The sequence below is a fragment of the Rhipicephalus microplus genome, chromosome 6 (genome assembly GCF_043290135.1).
Source record: "Rhipicephalus microplus isolate Deutch F79 chromosome 6, USDA_Rmic, whole genome shotgun sequence".
NCBI lineage: Eukaryota > Metazoa > Arthropoda > Arachnida > Ixodida > Ixodidae > Rhipicephalus > Rhipicephalus microplus.
In genome coordinates, this window is record NC_134705.1 from 167,620,767 (window position 1) to 167,645,895 (window position 25,129).

The window sequence follows — 25,129 nt, forward strand, 5'->3', positions numbered from 1 at the left end:
ATGGGCATTGGTGGACGAATGTTTCAATGAATAAAAGATTATATAACTGGCAGGGGTTTCGTTGTGCAAACATAAGAGGGTACAACTGCTGAACTATATACTTGCTGCGGAGTACCTCAGGGAGGTGTTTTAAGCCCCACATTGTTCAAAGTTGCCCTCATTGGTCTGGTGAAGGTTCTGCCAATGTCGGTGTGCCTATCCATATACGCCGATGATATTTGCCCCTAGAGTGCTGCAGTTACTCGCCCTCAGGTGCGTGCACGAATACAGCGGGCAGCAACCCTCACAACAGCCTACCTTCAGAAACAAGGCCTAACTATATCAACTGTGAAGTGCGCGTTGGTGGCGTTTGCACGCAAACCAATCACGCCAGACCCTGTTTACATCAATTGGCAGAGTGTCAAATATGCACGGACGCATCGTTTCCTGGCCATAATAATCGACAGAAGTCTTTCGTGGAGCCCACATTGTGCGTACTTGAAGAAGAGACTGCTATCTATTGTGCATATTGCCGCATTCAACCTGCATAGAAGAGCTCGCACAGCCAGAGAGGCAGACGAAGCTCTTGCCCGGTCCTCTTTACGAGCGCCTTTCATTTTTAATTAAAGTGAGCTCTTGTATATCAAAATCCTGCTGTGTCTGCGTCGTGACAGTGGTGGAGGAGCTGGGTACATGTCCAGGACACCTTGCAACAGCCCGGGATCTAGTCCACAAAGACTTCCGCTCGTCGAAACACCCGTTCACCGCGCCAGCCGCCACCTGTTAGGCCTGAGCCCAGAGTTCGGTCCTTGGACGGAAAACATGACCGCGCCGGGAAGCAGTTGCTCCACCATGACGAGCCCAAGCACGACCCAGGTGACTGTTTTCACCCCAAAAACTCCTGTGGACTTCCATGGAAACACATATGAGGACGCAGATGACTGGCTTGAGGAGTTCGAGCGCACAGCCAACGTTAACGGGTGGAACGCCGCACAGAAGTTCGGGTACGTGTATTTCGCTCTTCAAGACGGGGCTCGCACGTGGTTCACGAATCGCGTGTGGTCAACGTGGGACGAGTTCTGACTGAAGTTCTTAGACACCTTCGCAAACACCGAAAGGCGGGAGCATGCACAACAAATCCTTGAATCACGGATTCAAAAGCCCAACGAGTCTGTTGCTATGTTTGTTGAGGACATGGCTCGTCTCCTTCATCGAGCCGATCCCGATATGTGCGAGAACAGAAAGATCAGTCACCTCATGCGTGGTGTTAAAGAGCAGCTGTTTGCCGGTCTCGTACGGAACCCACCTTCAAGCGTCGATGAATTTTCGAAGGAGGCGACCGCCATAGAACCCGCACTACAGCTACGGTACCGCCAGTACGACCGTCCAAACAACAGCGGACAAATCAGCGCAACCGCCGTGACCACTGTGACTCCTGACGAGCGTTCTTTGCATGACCTGATACGAGAAATTGTGCAAGAAGAGGTGAAGAAGCTCGCCGCCACACCGAATGACTGCGCGATTGCGTCGGTCACAGAAGTTGTTCGCCAAGAAATAAGGCAAGCGCTTTCACTTCCCGAGCCTAACACTGAAATAGTTAGGCAAACATATGCAGATATTCTCCGTCGACCACCTAAACCTAACGTGCCGCCACCTCAACAGTACCACCAGCAACATCCGCCGACAGTGCCTTGGTACTACAGGGAAACTTCGACGACGATGCGACCCCCACTCCGCAAAACCGACATAGGGCGTTTCAGCGCACACAGGCTCGAGTGATTGACAGTCAGAGAAACGACACTGATGTTTCACTTCACATTATTTGATGGACACGTTCACGTTCGCGTATATCTTCTATTGCTTCGGAGTTTTCTCGTAGCCATGGTTGTCTTTTCCTTTCCCTAGTAGGTCGTTGTCCCTCATAGTAGTTCGTAACATGTCTTACGCTTTGACCTGCAAGGTGGTGCCGGCGGGAGATTTCTCCTGTGCGTTAATGGAGAATAAAAAATTCGCAGCATGCGCGTTAACTAAAAGCCGAATTCGCCTGTCTCTCCTTCCCCGTTAGCAGCCATTGGCATGTACATTCAGCACTATCTGACAAGAAAGGGTTGCAACGTTAGGTAATCATTTCAGTTCGCTGTTCAAGCTTGAGCTGCTTGAGCTTCGAAATAACTGCGATACATGTCATGCACAAGAAACACTGTTTTTTTTATCTCGCTCAAGGATAATATTCAGTAGGGCTAAGGTAACTTGCGATCTAGTAAAACACACACATTATTGGGCGAGGAGACGTGAAGTATAACTTGCTTCTTGTGAGTTAGCAGCTGATCATTCATCGTCGCTGTAACTCTGTAGTATCGCAGTGTTTCACCTTCAGCAAAAACCCTCGTCGTCAAGATGGTTTCTTTCAGTATCACAGCTGGAAGCATTCTGAAGAATTTCTTCCACTGAACGAGTTTGACCAATCTACTCCATTGCATTTTCTTGCCGATTAGGACATTTTTCTCCAACTGTGGCCCACAAATAAATGGCTCAAAGCATGCTGCCACCTATTAAGCAAAGTACAAAATAAGTCGTGGAGCGCTGACGTGAGCAAGGTTGCTCAGTTGCAGAAAAGAAAATCACAAGCCCGGTTGACTTACCTCATACATTGTTAGAAGATTCATGCACAACAAAAAGCACAGATCATTGCTCTATGTTGTTGAACAAGGAGAGTTTCAACTCAAAAAGGTTTGACGATAACATTAGGCCAACCTGCATCACTACAGAAAACCTAGCGAACCTGATATGTGTTCGCCGTGCAGTATGAATGAATGCGCGAGTTGCCACGTATGTTTCTTTTTAAAAAATGGTGTAGTATCTGCATGTTACACTACAAATTTCGTCGAAAGACCATAGTCTTGCGTCTGAAGAGAGTGAACAAAATGGTTATTTGATGTTCCGCGCACGAAAGTCGGTGAATGGTATTCTGGAGGCGCTGCGTTGGAGTTCCTCAAGCATGCAGCGGGGCCGAACGAGTGCTTCAAGTCACGTCACACGTGAGACATGAGCGCTATCTGGCAGTTATCTTGGAAAACAAAGCGCGCGGCGTGCGTGCCCTTCTCGGAGGCGATAAGGTGTAGAACGCAAGGCGATTGGTTGGTGCCACCACCGTGCCCTCTTTGCAAAGCGTTAGAAACACTTGCCTTTTTGTGCAAGCGTTGCATTGTTAGTGCAGCGCGTTAAGTGCTACGGTACTTAGAATTACTTATGTATGCCTTTTCTAGTAAAAAGACACATATACAGAATATTGACGTGTTCTTATGGTGCCTTAGATATGCGCGAAAGGTGCTTTTTAATTGACAATCGCACAAATATGAACGCTAATTTTTTAGCAACATTGCTGGGCGCTGCGGATGGGGTCGGCCATTTAGAGTATCTTCTGGTGTCGTTTAGAGTATGGCTAAGAATGGACAAACAGACAAGTGTACACAGCGACAGACATACCAAAATGGTTGCGTCGAAAGTTTCCAAGAAAGACTCTCGTCTTCAAAACTTTACGTCTCGCAAGAACGAATCAGATTTATCGTGAAACAGAAGGCCGGTTTGTACACTGATCAAAATGTGGGCCAGTTGGTAATTCATTTTCTTCGTTCAGCGAACTGGGAGCGCAGAGAAAAACACAAAGGACGAAGCGAGGAACCACACAACACGAGCGCTCGTGTTGTGTGGTTCCTCGCTTCGTCCTTTGTGTTTTTCTCTGCGCTCCCAGTTCGTTGTACACTGATGCAAGAACCTGTGAACTCGTACTCTTCATTTTTGCTAACGCGGAACACTGAGGCTTATATCACAGCCGAACAAGCGAGCGAGTGCGTAGTGCTGTAATTGGGCCGCCTACACATACTCCTCGACAATATGCTCCTGAATTCCGCTGGGTGGCGCGAAAGTCCTTGGGTCTTGCGCATTGCAACTGCACTCGCTTTGGAACTTATCCTGGCGTGCATAGCCATCGAAGTGATTCTGGCGGCAAACCTGTGGATATTTGGATTACTAAAGATTTATATATCTTTAAAAATATAGAAGTGTAGAGTTTGGAACAATTACTTCCGAAAAGTCTGTTTTGCCGGAAACATACATGTGAAATATGATAAGAACCAGCCACCAAAATCTACCATATGCTGAGCCTGGTAACAACAGTTTTTTTCATTTTTTAAATGGCTAAATATACATTCTTGCAAATCATAATAGAAAGCCATTGATTAATTGCAATGCATATGCACAATGGCATAGAATGAAAATGGTGTCGAACTCTATTAAAAGTACTGAGGTGTTTTATTTATCACAATAGCCTAACACTCACTTAATGGTATCCCTCTTTTTGTCGACCAGTGACCCTACGTTTCAAGTTAACCTACACACAAACCGGCTGAAATAAATAAATTATTCTATTTTCAAAATGAAAAAGCCATGAAACAGAGCGAGAAAAAAAAACAAGTAACAAAAGTCATGAAGGTAAACTAGGCGCACGCCAGGTTTTGTATTTTACGTCTACGGGCAAAAGGGATTAAGAGTGCGAAAACATATTCAGATAAGGATGATATCGGCAGACTCACATGTACAATTGGAAAGGGCATGGAGTCTACTAATGCAGATATGTTTGTTTTATTTAGTTTAAGAAAAATGAACAACACGAAATAAAGATCTTGAAATCACTTCATTCATAGTTAACTGCATAATTTAAATACTGGGCGTCGTAATGTTACAAGTAGGCACCGATTCTGTCAGCTAGCGAAAATGCGCTGAGCGTTCATAATTGTAATATTTTACATATTGAGGAAGCACCATTTAGGAAGATGCACTTGTGCAGCTGTTAAAAATTTGAGTTCACTTTTTACATAAAAATTATTATATATTTCAGGAACATTGTGGTACACGTCTGTTCGGTTCTACTAACGCTTTTAATAAATCAATTCTTCCTACGGCTATCGATGAGTGGAACGGTTTGACGGATGCTATTGTCAGCGAACAAGTTGCTGTTAAATTTAGAGATTTATTACTAGCTACCCTTGACTCTTATTCGCAGTTTGTCTTTCTTTGTTGTTTGTTCTCTGCCGCCTGTATATTCTGGACCGCGAATGGACTGTTGAATATTTCGTTTGACATGCTCTGTTCTCTTTTTGTTTTTTGTTGCTACCTGTATGTTTTAGTAATTCAAAAACTGTAACCATGAACTGCATTTTCATTGAAATTTGTACTTGGATTGTTCCCCCCCCCCTTATGTAATGCCCCGAGAGAGGCCCTTAAGGGTAAAATAAATGATGATGATGATGATAAATAGTCGTATGACAGATGTTACGGGAAAGATTTAAAGTGTTCATATACTTCAACGACGTTGTTAAGATTTTTGTTCCATTTTGGCAATATAGGTAAAGCAGTAAACGGCGGAATCACATCTAGTGGGGTAGTCGACGGGCCTTCAGGATCGACATCATCGTCGACTTCAGTTGGTGAGAACTCATGTATTGTCTTCACTAGCTGTTCACCGGGGAAGTTTTGTGAGGCTTTGACTAACTTGACGGCGTAGATATTGCTGTACAGCAGAGTTAAGGGGCGACTTTCAATGATTTAACATGGTGAAAGCTAATGACGTTTTCACTAAAGACACAGAATTTGCGCTGGACACACGGATGAATATTGTCACCAATCTTGTCACCAATCTTGTCTTACTCAAGGAAACCTTCCGCAGAACTGCTCGTCAAGCTAGGAAAAACAAAAGCGGCCCAGTCCCAACTTCTTCGTCCTCTTCCACACGAAAACCACGCGAATTCATGCGGCATTAGTCCCCCCTTTTAAAAAGCATTGACTCGATGCTTCTAAATAAAAGAAGAAGAAAAAAAAAACACCACATGAGATCACTGTCACGTTTGCGAAGTAACTCGCAAGCACAGAGACTATTGTGTGTAGTACGGCTTGAGTCGTACGACATGCACAGTTTCGGGCCGATGTTGTCGACGTGACGACACTGTGCCGTCCGGAAGTACTTCGTATGTAAGGTCACTCACACGTCGGATAACCTTGTATGGTCCGAAATAACGGCTCAGAAGCTTTTCAGACAAGCCTGGTCGTCGGACAGGAGTCCACACCCACACTCGTTCACCCGGGTGGTATGCGACGTTTCGACGGCGAAGGTTGTAACGTCGTGCATCTGCGTCTTGTTGGTGACCGATGTTCACGCGAGCCAGTTGACGAGCCTCTTCGGCGTACTGCGTGTATTGCTCGGCTTCTGGAGAAAGAGCATCGCTATTATCGTACGGCAGCATAGCGTCAAGCATCGTTTGTACGTTGCGTCCATAAACAAGGTGGAAAGGTGAAAATCGGGTTGTTTCCTGCATTGCCGTATTGTATGCGAACGTGACGTATGGGAGGATATCGTCCCAGGTTTTGTGCTGCACGTCCACGTACATTGACAGCATGTCCGCTATGGTCTTGTTGAGCCTTTCCGTCAGTCCATTACTTTGTGGGTGGTAAGCCGTTGTTTTTCGGTGACTCGTGCAGCTCAGTCTGAAAATGTCCTCTAGCATTTGTGCCGTAAATGATGTTCCTCTATCCGTAATCACACATGACGGCGCGCCGTGCCGGAGGACGATGTGCTGCACGAAGAACTTCGCCACTTCAGACGCCGTGCCGCGGGGTAATGCCTTTGTCTCAGCATACCGGGTCAAGTAATCGGTTGCCACTATAATCCATTTGTTACCAGTGGCCGACAAAGGGAAGGGTCCTAGAAGGTCCATTCCCACGAGGTCGAAAGGTGTCCGTGGTGGTGTAATAGGGTGGAGAAGGCCCGCAGGTTTCACGGGTGGCGTCTTGCGACGCTGGCACTCGCGGCAGCCTTGCACGTAGCGGTGTACACTGGTCGAAAGTCGTGGCCAATAGTACTGCTGGCGCACTCTGGCGAGAGTCCGCGAGTAGCCCAAGTGTCCCGACGTGGGCTCGTCGTGGCACGCGAGTAGGATGTCATCCCGCATGTCGGCTGGTACAACGAGGAGGAAGGCTTTGTTGCTACCTCGAGCATTTTTCTTGTAAAGAATGCCCCTCCTTAGACAAAAAGATGACAATTCGCGAGCGATGCGCCGAGGAGTGTGAGAATTTCGGCCTTCTAAGGAATCAATAATAGGGCGCAATTCCTGATCGGCTCTCTGTCTAGACATAAAGTCAGAATCACTGAGGGCTCCGAGAAAACCATCAGCATATTCCGAGTCCATATCAGGATGTCCCACGGGTGCTCGAGAAAGTGCGTCGGCATCTTCGTGGTTGCGCCCAGACCTATACACAATCATGATGTCGAACTCTTGTAAGCGTAAACTCCACCGAGCGAGACGACCAGACGGATCACGGAGATTGGCCAGCCAACACAGCGAATGGTGATCGGTCACCACCTTGAAGGAACGGCCGTAGAGGTAAGGTCGAAACTTTGCCGTTGCCCACACGACTGCGAGGCATTCCTTCTCTGAAGTGGAGTAGTTGGCCTCGGCTCGAGAGAGAGTACGACTGGCGTAAGCTATGACATGTTCTACGCCGTTGTGCCGTTGTACAAGGACAGCGCCAAGTCCGACGTTGCTTGCATCCGTGTGAACTTCGGTATCAGCGTCCTCATCAAAATGCGCAAGAACAGGTGCCTCTTGCATTCGCTGCCGTAACTCTGTGAAAGCTGCTTCTTGCTCCGTAGTCCAGGCAAACGGTACATCATCTCGGGTGAGTCGCGTGAGCGGTTCGGCTATCGTCGAGAAGTTGGTAATGAATCGGCGATAATAAGCACACAAGCCGAGAAAACGCCGCACCGCTTTTTTGTCTGACGGCACAGGAAAGGTGGCGACTGCTGCAGTTTTTTCTGGGTCAGGCCGCACTCCATCCGCACTCACAACATGTCCCAAAAATTTCAGCTCATCGTAGCCGAAATGGCACTTCTGGGGTTTTAGCGTGAGTTCGGCCGAACGAATAGCTTCCAGAACCATTCTTAGACGCTTCAGATGTTCTTCGAAACTCTCGGCAAAGATGACCACATCATCAAGGTATACAAGGCAGCTTTGCCACTTCAAGCCAGCGAGAACGGTATCCATCATTCGCTGGAATGTTGCGGGAGCCGAACAGAGGCCGAAAGGAAGAACTCTGAATTCATAAAGCCCATCGGGAGTTACAAACGCTGTCTTCTCTCTGTCTCGCTCATCGACCTCTATCTGCCAATAGCCGCTCTTCAAATCTATCGATGAAAAATACTTCGCGTGTCGTAGCCTGTCGAGAGAATCATCAACCCGTGGGAGCGGGTAGACGTCTTTTTTTGTGACGCTATTGAGTTTCCTGTAGTCAACACAGAATCGCAGCGTTCCGTCTTTCTTCTTTACTAGAACGACTGGCGAGGACCACGGGCTGCTCGACGGTTGTATCACCCCGTCGTCAAGCATCTCCTTTACCTGCGTCTGTATAGTCTCGCGTTCTTTAGCCGAAACACGGTAAGGTTGCTGGCGGATTGGGCGAACATCATCGTCGGTAATAATTCGGTGCTTTATGAGGGGTGTTTGACCGACTCTAGATGAAGAGGCGAAGCAAGATTTAAATTCCTTCAGCAGGGTATGCAGTGCGGCCTTCTTCTCGTCCGAAAGCTTCGAACTGACGTCGATGTGGTCCAGAAACTTATCTCCATCAACCATTTCCTCGGATGCGAAGCACTCGGTGACATCCGCTACACGGTCTCCGAAGGCCACGGTGGTGCCGCGGAAAAGATGTCGGTGCTCGAAGTTAAAATTTGTGACGAGTATCTGCGACCGTCCGTCACGCACACGCAGAATGCTTCGCACTGCACACACACCTTGAAGCAGTAAAAGGGATACGTTGCTCTCGGCGACCACGTCACCGTCTTGGAGGTCTTCACAGGTGACTTCTACGAAAGCAGTCGCTCGGGGAGGCAACGTCACGCTTTCGTCGGCAACACGCAGCGCAGGTCTACGACAGCTATCAGCGCCTCGATCGGTTGCAAGTTGCGTCGAGAAAGTCACCATTCGCTCGCGGAGATTTATGATCGCGCCATTCTCTCGAAGGAAGTCCATTCCAAGGATGAGCTGACGAGAACAGTCGCGTAGTACGAGGCAGGTTACCACAAACGTTGACTCGCGTATTTCCACTCTTGCGGTACAGCGACCCAATGGAGTAATAACGTGGCCTCCAGCAGTGCGAATACGCGTCCCATTCCAAGGTGTCATCACTTTCTTAAGACTGGTTGCCAATTTTCCGCTCATAATAGAATAATCTGCACCTGTGTCCACCAATGCGCTAACCTGAAGACCGTCTATCAGCACGGGAATGTCGAGTGAGACTCGGCCACTGGGTTCAGACGCACAATCCGGCATTTCTCTCGCACTGCACTCAGACGTCAATTCAATGTCTGCAGCGTTTTGTGGAAGCGTCGATAGGAGGTCTTCCGCACTTTTAGTCCCAGCGACCTCGCCCCCGAAGGTCGCTGCCTTCAGTTTTCCCGACGAGGGCTTGGGGAACGTCCCCGTGCCATCGTACTGAGACGTGGTCCAATAGCTGCGGGTCGTCGTGGAAATGGAGACCGCGATTGACGCCGTGAGAAAGGCAGGCGTTGCTGCGCGAGGTAGTCCTCAATTTCTCTTGGCCTCTGACCAACTAGGGGACGAGGCGAATGAATAGAGAAACCGCGCAGTCCAAGTTGTCGGTATGGACATTCCCGGTAGATGTGACCGGCTTCACCGCAATGGAAGCAGAGGGGTCTTCTATCCGACGTACGCCAAATATCGGACTTCCGCGGAGGGGCACGGCGACCGTCGATGTCCAAACCAGCATGCGCAGATTGAATTGAAACTGGCGGCATCGTCTGGATTGGGACTGCAGGGCTTGAGACCGGCATGGAAGTGCGCAGAGCTTCGGCATATGTGCGGTTCCCAACATCAGTGGACGCAGGAGGTGGTTCTAGATTTGTAACCGTTGGTTGAGGGCGACGGCTGTGAAGCACCTGCTGGACCTCGTCCCGAATAATATTGGTGATGCTGCTTACCTCCGGCTGTCTCGCCCCGTGTAGTTTCGCGATTTCCTCGCGGACGACGGAGCGGACGATTTCGCGAATCCACTCAATGCTGTTGCTCCCGAAGCTGGCGGAAAATTCAGTAGGTGATGCAGAATTCACTTGCCGGTTGAGTAGGGCTGACCGCTGATGAAGTACCCTCTCCATCGTAGTGGCTTCGGTCAGGAATTCTGCTACACTCTTCGGAGGACTCCGCACTAGACCAGCAAAAAGCTGCTCCTTCACGCCTCGCATCAGATAGCGTAGCTTTTTTTCTTCTGGCATTGCCGGATCCGCTCGCCTGAAAAGCTGCGTCATGTCCTCCACGTACATGGTGACGGTCTCATTAGGCATCTGGATGCGTGAATGCAATGCACGTTCAGCACGATCGCGGCGGTCGGGGCTCCGGTAGGTCTCCAAGAGGCGATGCTGGAACTCGCGCCAGGATCTCAAGACATCACTTCTGTTCATGAACCACGTTCGGGCGCCGTCTTTCAAACACGCGTAGACGTTGCGGAGTTTGGCGGCTTCGTCCCAGTAGTTGATCGCTGCGACGTGTTCGAACTCGCTCAGCCAGTCGTCCACATCCTCAAACAGCTCTCCGTGAAAGGGACTAGGCATCAGCGGGTTCTGGACAGTGCAATAAATTGGTGCCGACGACGTAGGAGTTTCCATGACGCCTTGAGGCGAAGTCATAGTCGCTCTATGGATAAGCTGTGCCGGTGTCTCTGGTGGTAGGCCTCGTTGGCGGCGGCTTGTTCTGTGAACTGGCGTGTCCACGGGCACAGGGCTTGTGTTCCGGCTCCTGGGCGGGCTCTTGTGCATGGGGTGCGTCGTCAGTTGTCGTACCCAGCAGCTCCACCAATCTTGTCACCAATCTTGTCACCAATCTTGTCTTACTCAAGGAAACCTTCCGCAGAACTGCTCGTCAAGCTAGGAAAAACAAAAGCGGCCCAGTCCCAACTTCTTCGTCCTCTTCCACACGAAAACCACGCGAATTCATGCGGCAATATTTCTTATCCCATGCCCAACTACGTTCTCAACTGCCACCCTCTCCACCGAACACCTCTTTCTCTACGCTTTACCAGTTCCATGTCGCCAAAGTTGAACTCATGTCGTTCGTGAATGGACCTTTCCTATTATATGCTATGCCATCGATACCCTTTTCTACCCCTTGTCATACTATGCACGTCTATGCTATGACTTACCTTCCCCTCCCATTTTCTCACTCTTTCTCTCTCAATACCATTCCTAATCCCCAATTTCCTTTTCTACCTGTTTTCTCTGCTATACAAACATGCTTATGCTTTTATAGGAGCGGCGCGTCACGATCCGCGCAGGCCTTAGGGCACGAAGAAGTAGGCCTCAGACGTAGGGGCCTTAGAATTTAAGGACTTAGAAGTAGGGGTGGTGGGACGCCGCTTAGCGCGAGGCTTCGATTCCGTCGCGGCACCAACTCTTTCTATGCCCAACATCTCGTGCCGATGTACCGCGCTTGCTTCGTACGTGTTTTCATTTCTGGTTATCAGCTTTTGCGTGTTTTAATAATCAGGGGAGTGAGTAAAACCACAGCAAGGACAACTGTGTCAAAAGAAACTGTATACTTCTGTTTACCAATGGTCTGAAACATGCCGCCCGCGAACCATAGGTGGTGGCCCGCCACCCGCACATGATTGTCTTCATCCAACTTATTTTTTAGTAACTACGATCGTGAGTTACTCATGCATGAAAGGCATTGTTTTAGTGAGTCGCCTCGTGGGGTCACCACTTGCTGAATCGCAAACGCGATACAAATTTTTTTTCTCTACCGGCGTCCACATTGTAGTCAATTTGGCGATCGGTATCAACTTCTTAGAATAATTCGCTTCAAATTGAAAGCTGACCCGTACATCAGGCATGGAAAACGTTTTCCTTGAAGCGGTAACATGATAATATGATCCCCCCCTCCCGCGCTTACACGCCTCGCCCTTTCCCGGCTCTTGCGAGCAGCACAAAAAGAAACAGATGAACAAAATTTCTTTCTGGAACTGACAGCTAGCAACTTCTGTTCTCTCTTTTTTTTTCGTGTAGCCAGTCTTCTGGGTACATTCTCATACAACACACACCACTCTATTTTTTTCTACCTTTTCGTCTTATCCCCATCAAGTGTCGCAGTTGTGGTGCCCTCACCTGAGAGACTGTTACTGCCTCACTGAGTCCCCTTCTTGACCTTCTTCCATTCCAAGAAAATCTACCCTACTCCCCTCATCGCGTGAATGCGGCACGCTGGCTGAGATAAGTTGGAGAACTTTGGTGTGCACTAGAGAACCATGCCCGCCTTGCGCCTGGCATACTTAAAAAATGGTTATAATGTTGATTGATAAAGATGTTATATTTAATTAAGTTGCAATACGAAAAGTTAGGCGCTGCAGCACTATCTGTCTACGCTACCATAAGGTTACTGTGTCATGACTAGTTATTCTTATCTGTTTTTTATCTCTGTTACGCGAGTACTCCACAATGTTTCGCACATTGCATAGGACACAAGAGAGCCTTGACAATGCCGTCAAAATGTGATGAGTTTCGCTGAACCGCGAAAATCACTTCGTGGACCTTGATTTAAGAGCAACTGCAGTACCAATTGAGCTACGCCGGTTGGCTTCGTTTTGACCCGTTAATCGGTTGTTTTTATCTATGCAAATCAAAAATTATTAGTTAGCATCGCTCGTAGTCATAGCGACGTCTGTGGAACACTTTTTGCCTGCTGGCATGACATAGCACCTGATTGTTCAGAAAAGTAGACAGCTACTGGTTGTGCACACTTATTTGCCTCATAGAGTTGACAGAACAACAACCACCGTAGGTCAAATAGTAGAGCACCGGGTGTCCTATCAGGAGGTTGCAGATTCTGTCCTCGCTAGTGGCAAATCGTCTTTTCATCCGTTTTACAATATTTCTCTCTATATCACAAGCACTACAATAATACTATCTGAAGAGTGCAATTAATGTCCCCCATATTTTCTTTGGTTTCATTATCTGGTCATTATCCTGAAGGTCATCATTAGGTGTAGCACCATGCGGCGTCAAAGATACTCATACAGATTTGCTTTATACAGGAAACGGAACTTTTACCTAACGACCCCACACATTTATTTCTGTTGAATGTTTTCTTTTAGGTGCGATAAATGTTGCTTAGTAGATGTCTTTTTACAGTGAGGCCTGAAAAGTGCTGTTTCTTAAGTCCAAAATATTGCATTATTCGAAAACGCGCTTATTCTAATGTGGTCGCAAATGTGTGACTGTGTACTGAATGCATGTGTTACATAAGTTTGCCAAGTAAACTTGCTGCGCTAACTGTTTCATTTTGAAAGACGACAATGTTTCTAGGATACTTCATCGCAAAAATTATTGTCTCTCTCTCTGTCTTTGTTTTCACGTCCAAAGTTTCCGCCACCCGGGGAAAGTTTTGTCTCCTGCTCAACACCCACCTCCCTTGATCTCGTTTCTGCGTTTACACTTACGGTCATTGTCAATCAAAACCAAATATTACGCATATTTGAGGCACAACATCAATACGTAAGTAGTGACTGCAGTGTTTATTACGCTGCTCTGACAAAGCGATGCTATGAACAAAAAAGCGGGTGTTTCTCCCACTTCGACAAAAAGCTCCAGCTCTGCCACCTATCAGTGGCTCTGCATTCTAAAGAAACTTTCGTTTCTTCATATTCCTACCTGATGGTGCCATATCTCTCACGTTGGCCTTATACAGCGAAAAGGCTATCACCCTTCGACGACCTTTGCAAGAAAGCACGCAGGCACCTGGTCATTTTTTATGCGAACCAGCTTTTCGATTCGGCTGTGTAACGCTGTCCCTCCGTCTGCACCACGCTCCCCTGGCCACAGGTCTGGTGCGGGGCCAAGTAGGTCAAGTTTTCTCTCGCATTGCACGCACGCTGACGTCACTTTCTTCCTAGCTGGTCACCGCTCGCCGTGTATTATGACACCATTCGCAACATTCGACCGTACATCGAGCGAACAGTTGCGATGAAACTTATAGGAAAACCAACCCGCCTCCTTTGTCTTTGCGTTTCAAAGAAAAGTTCACTCGAGTAAATGCTACTCCAAGTTTCACTTCAGACCGTTTTTGCAGCACCCGCATCAATGCCCGCTTCAACCGGATCAACGCCGTGTGCACCACTGCTGCTTCGCATTCCATCAGGGTTCCCTTCGGGGAGATGGTACTCAATTTTTTTAGGTTCACGTTTTTTATCAAACTACGTCAAGCGCAATTCTTGCATTATTGATCGTTTAGTTGTTGAATATGAGTGTTCATTTAAACAAATCGCTTCTCTCTGTCTCATGTTCTCATTATTTAGGCGGAGGACACGGTGTCGAGTCTAGTGGTTCCGGAGAAACTTCTACAACATTGCTTGGGTCTACAGGAAGTGTGGCTAGGTGTTTTTATTACCCCGCTCGTTTATGATATCATTTCTTTTGGATACACTTCACCTTCGATATAAATAATTCGGTAAACACAGCAATACAGTTTGTTAGATCGACACTTTGTTAAGATATTAGAGGTTTAATTGAACTATTGTTACCCAACACTTTCGCAATAATGCATGGAAGCGTTGCTTGTTTGATGAAGCCGTACAGAAGTTAGGTTTATTAACAAGTTAATCTCAGCCCCGCTTCGGTGGTCTAGTGGCTAAGGTACTCGGCTGCTGACTAGCAGGTCGCGGGATCGAATTCCCGCTTTGGCGGCTGCATTTCCGATGGAGGCGGAAATTCTGTAGGCCCGTGTGCTCAGATTTGGGTGCACAATAAAGGACCACAGGTGGTCGAAATTTTCGGAGCCCTCAACTATGGCGTCTCTCATAATCGAATCGTTGATGATTGATTTGTCGTGTTTAACGTCCCGAAACCACTATATAATTATGAGAGACGCCGTAGTGGAGGGCTCCGGAAATTTCGACCACCTGGGGTTCTTTAACGTGCACCCAAATCTGAGCACACGGGCCTACAGCATTTCCGCCTCCATCGGAAATGCAGCCGCCGCCGCCGCCGGGATTTGATCTCGCGACCTGCGGGTCAGCAGCCGAGTACCTTAGCCACTAGACCACCGCGGCGGCGCCATAATCGAATCGTGGTTTTGGGACGTTAAACTCCACATATCCACCAATCACAAGTTGATCACAATAGTTGATGTCGCGGTGCCGGTAAATACTCTGCATTGCAGATATACACACGTACACCCGAAAAGAGGTCCAAGACGCTCTTCTATTATAAGAAAAGCATTAACGCAAACGGCGTGCATCTTAACCAAATTACCATTGCAAATGGCGTCAGTTTCTTTTGGTCAGCCTGGGGAGCACTAAGGCGTCATTACATTCACACCTCAAATAAACCACTGCATTTCAATGACATTCAAAGTAAATGACCATGATGCTGCCAAAACTGAAATGCTTTGTCGAATGAATGCTCGTACATAAAATATGCCGGATTATTTTTGCTGAAGTCATGAGAAGTGGGTGATAGGACGGGTGATGTCATCGTAAAACACTTAGCTGCTATATATGAAGTAAGAATTTAACACCTTCCAGAGACGCAATGCTTTTTGTGAAATCATATGAAATATTACCTACTATAAAAATTTCGTTCCATTGAAGTTGAGCTGTTTGTACTGTGAATGAAGGCTTATAGTGCATGTAATAATGGCGAATATGACTACGTCAATTCTTTCATAGGGAGCATGTCTGGTTCTTCGGGAGGAACCAGTACAGCTGGCGCATCAAGTCTTGGTAAGCAGTTGTGTGACTGACATGGCAGCCATTGATGCCCACTTCACAGGGCAACTTAGTCACCTGCAGTTCCTCTCGTTGCTGTAAAATATATATGCTGTTGGTACGACAATGATGTCCCGAAATCTTTAGAGTGCTTTGTATGTGATGTGCATTTGTTTGTACAAGAGAGTGAGGGCCACAATAGAAAAGGAAACTTTTAGTAATAATGTGGTATTTTGCCAACAATGTATGTCTTTATTTAGTCGGAAGGTAATAAGTTGCTGAGAAATAGAAAAACATCTCCAACCATTACAGGCGCGTTATGCATCCGGTGAATGGTCTTGGAACCAGTTGACATTGAGTTAGCAGTTAGATACAGATTTAAAAAGTGTTAGTCATAAATACATACCGGCATTCGTGCTGCTTTCAATGTGAATCTTGAGTACTTTAGCATTTTTTTTTCGCGAGACGGGTGGGAAAATTAAGGTAAAGATTGTACCTACGAGCAAATGCCGCAGTTTATTTCTACAAACAAACGTGACATTTCAACAGACAGCTTTGTTCAAATTCTATGCATTCAAATTCAACACTGGTTGAAGAGCAAGAATGCGTTTTCGCGCGATCAATTCGCATTAGTTGTGTTGTAGTTGCTATGCTTATTGATTTTTACATAAGCTAGCTCAATAAGTTGCTAGATGGCATCTTGAGCGTTAATAGGACAAATAATTACGCAGTTGGTTACTTTCTTTTTCATGCAATAGATGTATTTGAATTCATATATGTCCTAGTAAGCGAGCAAACTCAATTTATTACAGCGCTATTAAAGTTTAACGTTGAATTGAGGGGCGTGATGCATCACCTACACATTTCGCTGGAGGATCAACCAGAATATGTGCGCAAGCAGCACTCTCCTAGATGTCTATAGCTTTCACTGAACCATATTCTTGGCATGGTAAGGTACAAAATTGAACGACAAACGCCCAGATTAGACCTCTCTGAGAAATAAGTAACCATTGGGTTGTGGCCGCTGATGTTCATCGTTTAAAAATACCCATAAGAGGACACGGAACATGTGTAAATAGTATTATGCCTTGAAAAAGACGGGGTTCTCGTCGAAACGTCGGCACAATAAACAGTTGTTATGTGAAAGCGCATCTACTTTCATATTTATAACCTTGCGGCAACCGAAGTTATTCTTCTGCATATATATATATATATATATATATATATATATATATATATATATATATATATATATATATATATATATATATATATATATATAGGCAGGCATGGTGGTTGAGTGGCCGTAGCGTTGCATATAATCCAGTAGATCCTCCTTGAGCGGTCACAACGTGGTTTATTTCGACGTTTCGGCCTAGAGTCTGGCCTTCATCAGGATCAGGATATATATATCTATATATATATATGTATATATATGTCCTAGTAAGCGAGCAAACTCAATTTATTACAGTGCTATTAAAGTTTAACGTTGAATTGAGTGGCGTGATGCATCACCTACACATTTCCCTGGAGGATCAACCAGAATATGTGCGCAAGCAGCACTCTCCTAGATGTCTATAGCTTTTACTGAACCTTATTCTTGGCATGGTAAGGTACAAAATTGAACGACAAACGCCCAGATTAGGCCTCTCTGAGAAATAAGTAACCATTGGGTTGTGGCTGCTGATGTTCATCGTTTAAAAATACCAATCACACACACACACCCACACACACACATATTATATATATATATATATATATATATATATATATATATATATATATATATATATATATATATATATATATATATATATATAGGCAGGCATGGTGGTTGAGTGGCCGTAGCGTTGCATATAATCCAGTAGATCCTCCGTGAGCGGTCACAACATGGTTTATTTCGACGTTACGGTCTAGAGTCTGGCCTTCATCAGGATCAGGATTTATATATATATATATATATATATATATATATATATATATATATATATATATATATATATTTCATCCTTCAATCCTGATGAAGGGCAGACTCTAGGCCGAAACGTCGCAATAAGGACGTATTTGACTATATATATATATATATATATATATATATATATATATATATATATATATATATATATATATATATATATATATATATATATATATATAGATAGATACAGCAGGGCAACCTGGGTCTCTCACGACCTAATTATTTTTCAACATCGTCGGGAAGTACTTCACCAAAAAGAAGAGCTGTAAGGGACATCTTACTTTCATTCAGAAATGGCGAAAATTGTTGATCTTAGGGTGTTACTAAATCCGACAATCCACAGGGCACACTTTTATTCAAGACTGCCGCTGTGCTTTTCTAGTCTTCAAAGTCACAGTAGAAGCTTTGAAGAATGCCCGACTACGTTTTAAAATATAGGTTCCTCAAAATCCCTGTTCCAGCCACACATGCAAAAAAAAAAGAGCGACTACAAAACACACGAGAAATCTAGGCGCTATCTGTCTCCTAATGTTTGTCGCGGTTGTTATCCTGTATGAGTCGTGCTAATACAAGATGCCGTTGCATCGATTGTTTTAGTACACAGGCTAAAGAAGGTATAAAGTACATGTGGTATTAGCGTTCTTTGAATAGATGCTCTTATGCAAGCTGTACGTTGGCATAAAGCTGTAATACAGGTAAATTCCGAATTGGTGCAACGTAGAAATTTGCGAATGACAGCGATTATGAAATAGAAAATACTCACACTAATCTACAGTACAAAAAATTTATCTTATTTCTTGCTATATAAAAAAAGAAAGTCCATTGTGTTGCACTGTCACTGTCTAAACACAAGAAAGCTGATGCGAGTTGAACATAAAACTCAAAATATTGTGAATAACCAGCACATATCACTCCCTGCACCCTTTATAATGCGTGGTACGTATCAGCGCCAGGGCACCATCTGCCGTGTTGTAAGTGATACACAACTTGAATACACGGCTACCTCTTCAGTGCTGATGCGACACAGTTCATTGCCAAAAATGGGTAATATATTGTTTCACTGTATCTCAGCTGTAAATCACCATTTGTGCATCTCAGTAGAATATCACGACGTCATTGATTCTTTTACCTTCGTAAGACAGAACCAGGACGATAAAACGACAATACTTTTTGCACTGGAGATGTAATTCTGTAGAGGCAGCGATGTTCACGAGATTCTAGGTTGTGGTCACTGTTACCTTCTTGCTCTTTGCAGGTTTTTTTATTTTGTTTTCACTCAGATTTTTTTCTATTCGTCCTGTTTTCTTCTGCAATTTTTTATCTTTTTTTTTACTTCTATGCCTTTCTAAGAGTCTTTCGCTTCACGAATTAGGTATTTCTGTATTTATTTCTGTTTCTTTGTAACTCTCAGTTCTCGCTCTCAGTACACGCTCACTTAGACATCGAAGTTATCGCAGTGCGTGTTAGGGCAAACCGTACATATGTTTTGAAAGAGAAACAGAATATCAAGTGGATGACAAACAAAAAAAAGTACCAAAAGGGCACCTACCGATATCACGGGGCAGATGGAGTGCAAAAGTGGCGTTAGCAGTTGCTTAAATGTAGTGGTCTTTTGAGGGTATTTTTTACACTCATATGTTTCTGCAGCTGGCTTAGTTCGCTTGCCGGCTGAAATAACTATATACCTCTCACTCTTTTATTGCTATAATATAGGTGGTGAAGACAAAAGTGAGTCAACTACTAACAAACCTGCAGTGGGTCCCACAGCCGTCTCTCCGACAGAAGGAACTGTGGGTAGGTATTTTTACCACCATTCTTTGTCTTCCATCATTTTTTTGTCTGTGTCAGTTCTATGTGCCCAAATTGTACATTGATATTGAAATTAACCAAAATCGGCAATTTACTAAGTTTTATCCACGCATTGTCCCAATAAATGCAAACAATTTGAGCAAGCTGGTTCACCGAATGTTTTTTTTTATTTTTCACGTAAAGTACAGAATTGGTGCTAATATTACTGTGAAAACGAAATAAATTTGTATAACACAATATTAATCGATTATTTTTTAATGTTAGATACGGGGTGTCCAGTTTGATGGTGGATAAGCAAACAAGCCTCTTCAAAACAACGCAAAATCAATCACGCGTCATCAAGAAAAAGTGCAGGTAAAAAAACACAGTGGTAATATCGTTTGAGAATGTGAAAAAGACACGCGCACTTTAAGCACTTTACAACTGGCCTTAACCAATATTTCAAATTATAGCTTCAGCTAGTATGCCTCCAGCACACCACATCATTACACCGACATCACTGACAACCCGCATCACTGCATTGAGGGCAATATGCGCAGTGTTCTATAGAAACGGTGCACAGCAAAAGGTAAATAGCTTGTTATATTGATTATTACTTTGCACTGATGATGGTAATATTGAGATTTAGTTTTATAGACTGCGAATTCGATACTCTCATTGTGATACTTACGGCTGTCACAATATTTCTTGTGCAGGTGGCACATATGGATCCGTGGGAGGATCGACTACATCTGGCTCTTCAGCCGGAAGTAAGTACTATTGCTACCATTATTACAACAACTTTCACTGACTTCACGGGTCTACTTTTTCGAGTGTAGTTACTTCAGTCGCTGTAAAGTAAGTCCTTTAATCTGTATATATGACATGGGTGTTCGACTGTTCAACAAACCTTTATATTATGCAGAATATTGTGTACATACATTTGCTGGAACAGGCAGGTATCGCTACCAAATAAAATGACTAACTTTCAGCAGTAATATTTGAAGACGAGCTAGTTGGTATTTACCGATTGTAATAATTTTTCTCCTAGCACAGACTTGGAAAAAGCGCTGGCACCGGTTCATCTTTTTGTACATGTGTAAGTCTGCTCTAGAAAAAATAACTATGATGATTATGTTTCACCAAGACTTATTTTTGGCAAAAAAGCCTAATTTTTAATTGTTCTAGAGAAAAATAGGTTTCACAGTAGACGACAAGGTTTTGCTACAAACAAGTACATGTTACTTTTTTTTGTGGAGTTCGGCTCTGTCTTAGAACGACAAAGTGCTGTGCTAGTTGGTAAGTATTTATCACAAAATAGGTTTCTGAGAAGTACATTGCGCATATCTGATGGTTGGTGTAAAATATGTTTGCTAATGCTAGCTGCGTGACGAATATTTAAATAAATTCATCTTTTTTGATGAGAGCGAATGCAGCAATCTCTATTTAGAGAGAAAATGTTATGCTTCAATAGAGGTCATTTTTGAAGTCTTCAATTGAACGTTCGTTGAAGGAAAAAAGCGAATTTCGTATAACATGGAGAAAATTTCGTTGTGTCTAAGGTTATCACTATTTTAACTACCTAGCTCCCACTATGTTTTCTCTATCTCAGCAAGACCGCGAAACTTCTGTAGAGTGTTTTATGAGACTGCCATTAAGGTGTTTAGTTACGGGCACGCTTACTTGATTTTATGTAGCAAACGCGAAATTGAGTCTGTCTTGTAATGAGTAAGTAATTATTATTATAAATTGTCAGAGCTTGACACGAAAGTGTTTTATTCCAGGGTTCAACGCAGCTCCGTTAACACACTTCCATCAGAGTCATCAAGTGGTAACTTGGAAACAGGTTACAAAGAACCAAACGAGAAGGGAAAGCTTCACCATCGAACGTCGAACCTACTAACACTCGCTCTGCAGCGTGCGGCGCAAACGCACTACGCCACGAAGCGTCCTTAGTCCAGCTTGCCAACGGCAAGCTATTCATATACACCTAATACCGTTTCGTCGTCCTCAGATCAGCATTCATATACACTTAATCTGAGGACCGTTTCGCGGTCCTCAGATCAGCTCGACCACAGCGCGTTTTCATCATCAGCCGCGAATTGGCACGAAAGTCGTGATCTGAAGGTCGTTGCCCCTGGCGTAGCGTTAAGCATGCGCCTCTACTACCTCCTCGGGGCGTGGTATCGCACGCGGGCGTTTATCTTACATTTTTTTTTACATTTTAATAAGGTTGTTATGACCACATTTCAAGAAATGCACAACACTGATTAGACCCTTAGCCATAGGCTAGTAAGGGGTCTAACGGGAGAAAGTATACAAGCAGAATACAATTTGTATATAAGAAAAAAATCAAAACATCAAAAAACGTTGATTTTTCAACAAACGAACAAAAATACAAGAAGATACACATTTTTGCACTTTGTTCATAATTAATGAAGTAATCAAGCATATACAAAACATCAAACTATGTGTAAGGCTTAGTACATGGTCATTACTATTGATCTACATGTAGCAAATATTTTTTGAGTGCGCTCGAGAAAACCCTAGAATCTTTAATCTGAAGTGGTATGTCATTCCACACTTTAGCTCCTACGAACTGTAGTAAGCGTTCACCATACACGTTTTTAGTGGGTGGAAGATTAAAATTCCGCAATGTCATGCATCTAGTGACGCAGGACGAGGAATAAAAGATAGATATATCGAAAGGTACACTGTGTGCAATAACATTGTTGATGGTGACTGCGGTTTTATGCTGCCGTATGTAATCAAAAGGTAGAATATCTAACTTGTGAAACAAAAACTCACTGGGTTCATTATATGCCGCATAATCTATAATTCTAAGTGCATGCTTTTGTAATATCCGGATAGGATCAAGATAAGTTTTAAAGGTCCATCCCCATGAGTCTAAGCAGTATGATAGGTGACTATGAACAAACGAGAAATAAAGGACTCTGAGAATATTTTTGCTAAAATAATTTCTAGCAGCCAGTAGCATACTGCAGCCAGATGGTAGCTTAGTACAAACAGAGTTAATTTGTTTTTTCCAGTGTAATTGGCTGTCGAACACTACACCGAGATATTTAAATTTATTTACATGCTCAAGTTGGTAGTTGTTCATTGTAAGTCGAAATGACTCACACTTTACATTTCGGTAACGGCAGTAAAAAATGGTGTATTTGGTTTTCTTTGCATTGAGTGTTAATTTGTTCACTGTAAACCACTTAAAAATATTTTCTAGTTCTTCGTTAGCTCTACATTCTAGATCGGCTATGTTATCGGCGGTAACTATTAAAGCTGTGTCATCAGCGTACATTAGCAACTCGGCCGATTTGAGTATGTATGGCGGATCATTTACGTATAGTGAGAATAATAGTGGCCCCAGGAGGGACCCCTGAGGTACCCCTGTCTTTATGTTTAATAATGACGACGTAAGATCTTGCATGTTGACCATTTGATCACGTCCATCAATGTAGTTAGAAAAGAGGCTAAAAACTTTGCCGCGGAATCCACAGTGTTTTAATTTCATAATCAGAATAATATGGTCGACGGTATCGAATGCATTTTTTAAATCAATGAAGACAACTGCCACAAGAAGGTTGTTGTGCAGTGCTTTGTTAATCTTCTGTGATAACGATAAGACAGCTGTTGATGTGGAATGGTGTGATATAAATCCATGCTGCTCCGGGCAAAAAGCATTATATTTTTTTTAAGAATAGGCGCATTCGTTTTCCAAGAATCTTTTCAAATATGATGTTTATAATGCTTAACACAGATATGGGCCGATAGCTTGAAGGATCAGAGCGATTGCCCTCTTTATATACCGGCACAACTTTGGCGTTTTTTAAACAAGATGGGTACGTCGACGTACGCAAGCAATGGTTAAATACGTGGCACAAGATGGAACTCAAAATATCAATGTTATCTTTCACTAAGCGAGCAGTAATACCATCTATTCCACTGGTTTTGTTCGTGCTTCTATTGGATCCAGGAACGCACAAAGATCTCTTCGCTCGCTACCGTCGCCGCGTTCACGAAAGGAGCACGCTGCTCGCACACTTACAAGTCAGAATTGTGACAGTTCTTCGGGCTAGTTCTGTGTATACTTGTGCGTTCGCCTCGTACGTCTTCCGTTCTACTTGAGCCGCGCGCTTCAAGTGTGGAGCCGTGAGGGTTCCAAGTCCGCGCTCGCCCTGTGTACGCTCATTTCGTGCGTACATTCTTCTTGAGCTGCACGTTCTAGGTTTCAAGATGCTTGACATTCTTCATGTGACAATAGAATTAGTTGCTGTAGCTTTCATTCCTTCATCCTTAAAGTGAAACAAGGTACAAATTACACCATACCCCACTGAAGAAAATCAAGTGCAGGTGCAAAGAAGCGGCCGCCAACGCCTACACTACTGCTAACATTGACGCTGGAGCTCATCGCGGCGTTGCGAAAGGGCAGAAACCTGGAAAGGCATAAAGTACCCGGTGATAGACTGGTGGTTCCTACGTTGGTTCCTAGTGGAACATGTCAATTGCTGCCAATGGGCAATGAAACAGAGCAGACTCCGTTTGCGCAAAGAAACCCGCAGTCCGCTTTTAGTTAATGCGCACGCTGCAAATTTTCATTGCTCAACAATATAACAGAGAACTCTCCCGCTGGCACTACCTTGGAGGTCAAGATCCAAGGTCTATATTTATGGGATGGCCAGTAATTGGATATGCAGCACGAGCACTCGGTCTTGGCTTCCGTTTTCTCTCGGTTAAAATCGACGCAGGTGTACCTTACGATGCAGTCATGCTTCTGGGCCTGCAAAATATCTGGAAAACCCGATGTGCCTTTGAAAAGGCGGATGTATAAGTGCTATTTGTGCGCCAATATTCTTCCGAATCTGTGTGCCATTTTCTTCAAGTGCTGAGAGGCCAAGAGGATGTATCAGACTGAATTGTGCGCATGGAGCCGTTGTGAAGAATGCCATAGTATTGAATAATAGTAAGCTAAGAGATGACGGTACTTCAAGAAATTTTCTGGGTGTAATTTGTGACTCACTTGCATTTTGATCGATATGTATAGCTGTGAAAGTTGAACAGTCTTGATATTCAAGACAATAAAAAAAAGCTTGAAGTTGGTCTTTTCAATCATAAAACTCGCTAGCAGAAGCTGTCCGAATCGGCTTTGCGAGGGTAGAGAGGGGAAAAGCGTAGGAGAGAAGAAAACGACGGGCATGTGCTATCGGGGTGTGGACGCCGTGGTAAGAGTTGACTAGGAGAGCGAAGAGGAGCAAGAGTACATTAGTAGACGCTGCCTGCGTCGCAGTTGCGAGGCGAGAGAGGGGGTAGCATAGGGAAGGAGATAGAGGGATGGGGATGCGCATGTGTAGTTGAGCGTGGGTGGCAACGGATCAAACGTGCTCATAAACTGCTTCGAATCCCATAAACGCTCAACTACTTTTGTGAAGACACGTTTCACTTTCGTGTTTATCAAGTCATTTACAGGGGAATCACATGCGTTTTGTTTTCTTTTTCATCGCTGCCTGCTTCAGTTTTTATTTCTCTAGCTATGTCTGTCCTTTCTTCTAG

At 44.5% G+C, this 25,129-nt stretch overlaps 2 protein-coding genes across 6 annotated transcripts in view; one reads left to right on the forward strand and one right to left on the reverse strand.

Annotated features, from left to right (window-relative positions):
* Positions 1-25,129, reverse strand: part of LOC119182319 (uncharacterized) — a 192,874-nt gene that overhangs the window by 94,037 nt on the left and 73,708 nt on the right. The window lies entirely within an intron of this gene.
* The window catches only part of LOC142765644 (uncharacterized), a 107,457-nt gene that overhangs the window by 41,683 nt on the left and 40,645 nt on the right, over positions 1-25,129 (forward strand). For all 4 annotated transcript variants that reach the window (XM_075866976.1, XM_075866978.1, XM_075866980.1 and 1 more), the window contains exons 8-10: positions 15,760-15,813; positions 19,490-19,570; positions 20,281-20,334. In XM_075866976.1, the coding sequence (XP_075723091.1) occupies positions 15,760-15,813; positions 19,490-19,570; positions 20,281-20,334 (189 nt within the window). The remainder of the gene's footprint in view (positions 1-15,759; positions 15,814-19,489; positions 19,571-20,280; positions 20,335-25,129) is intronic.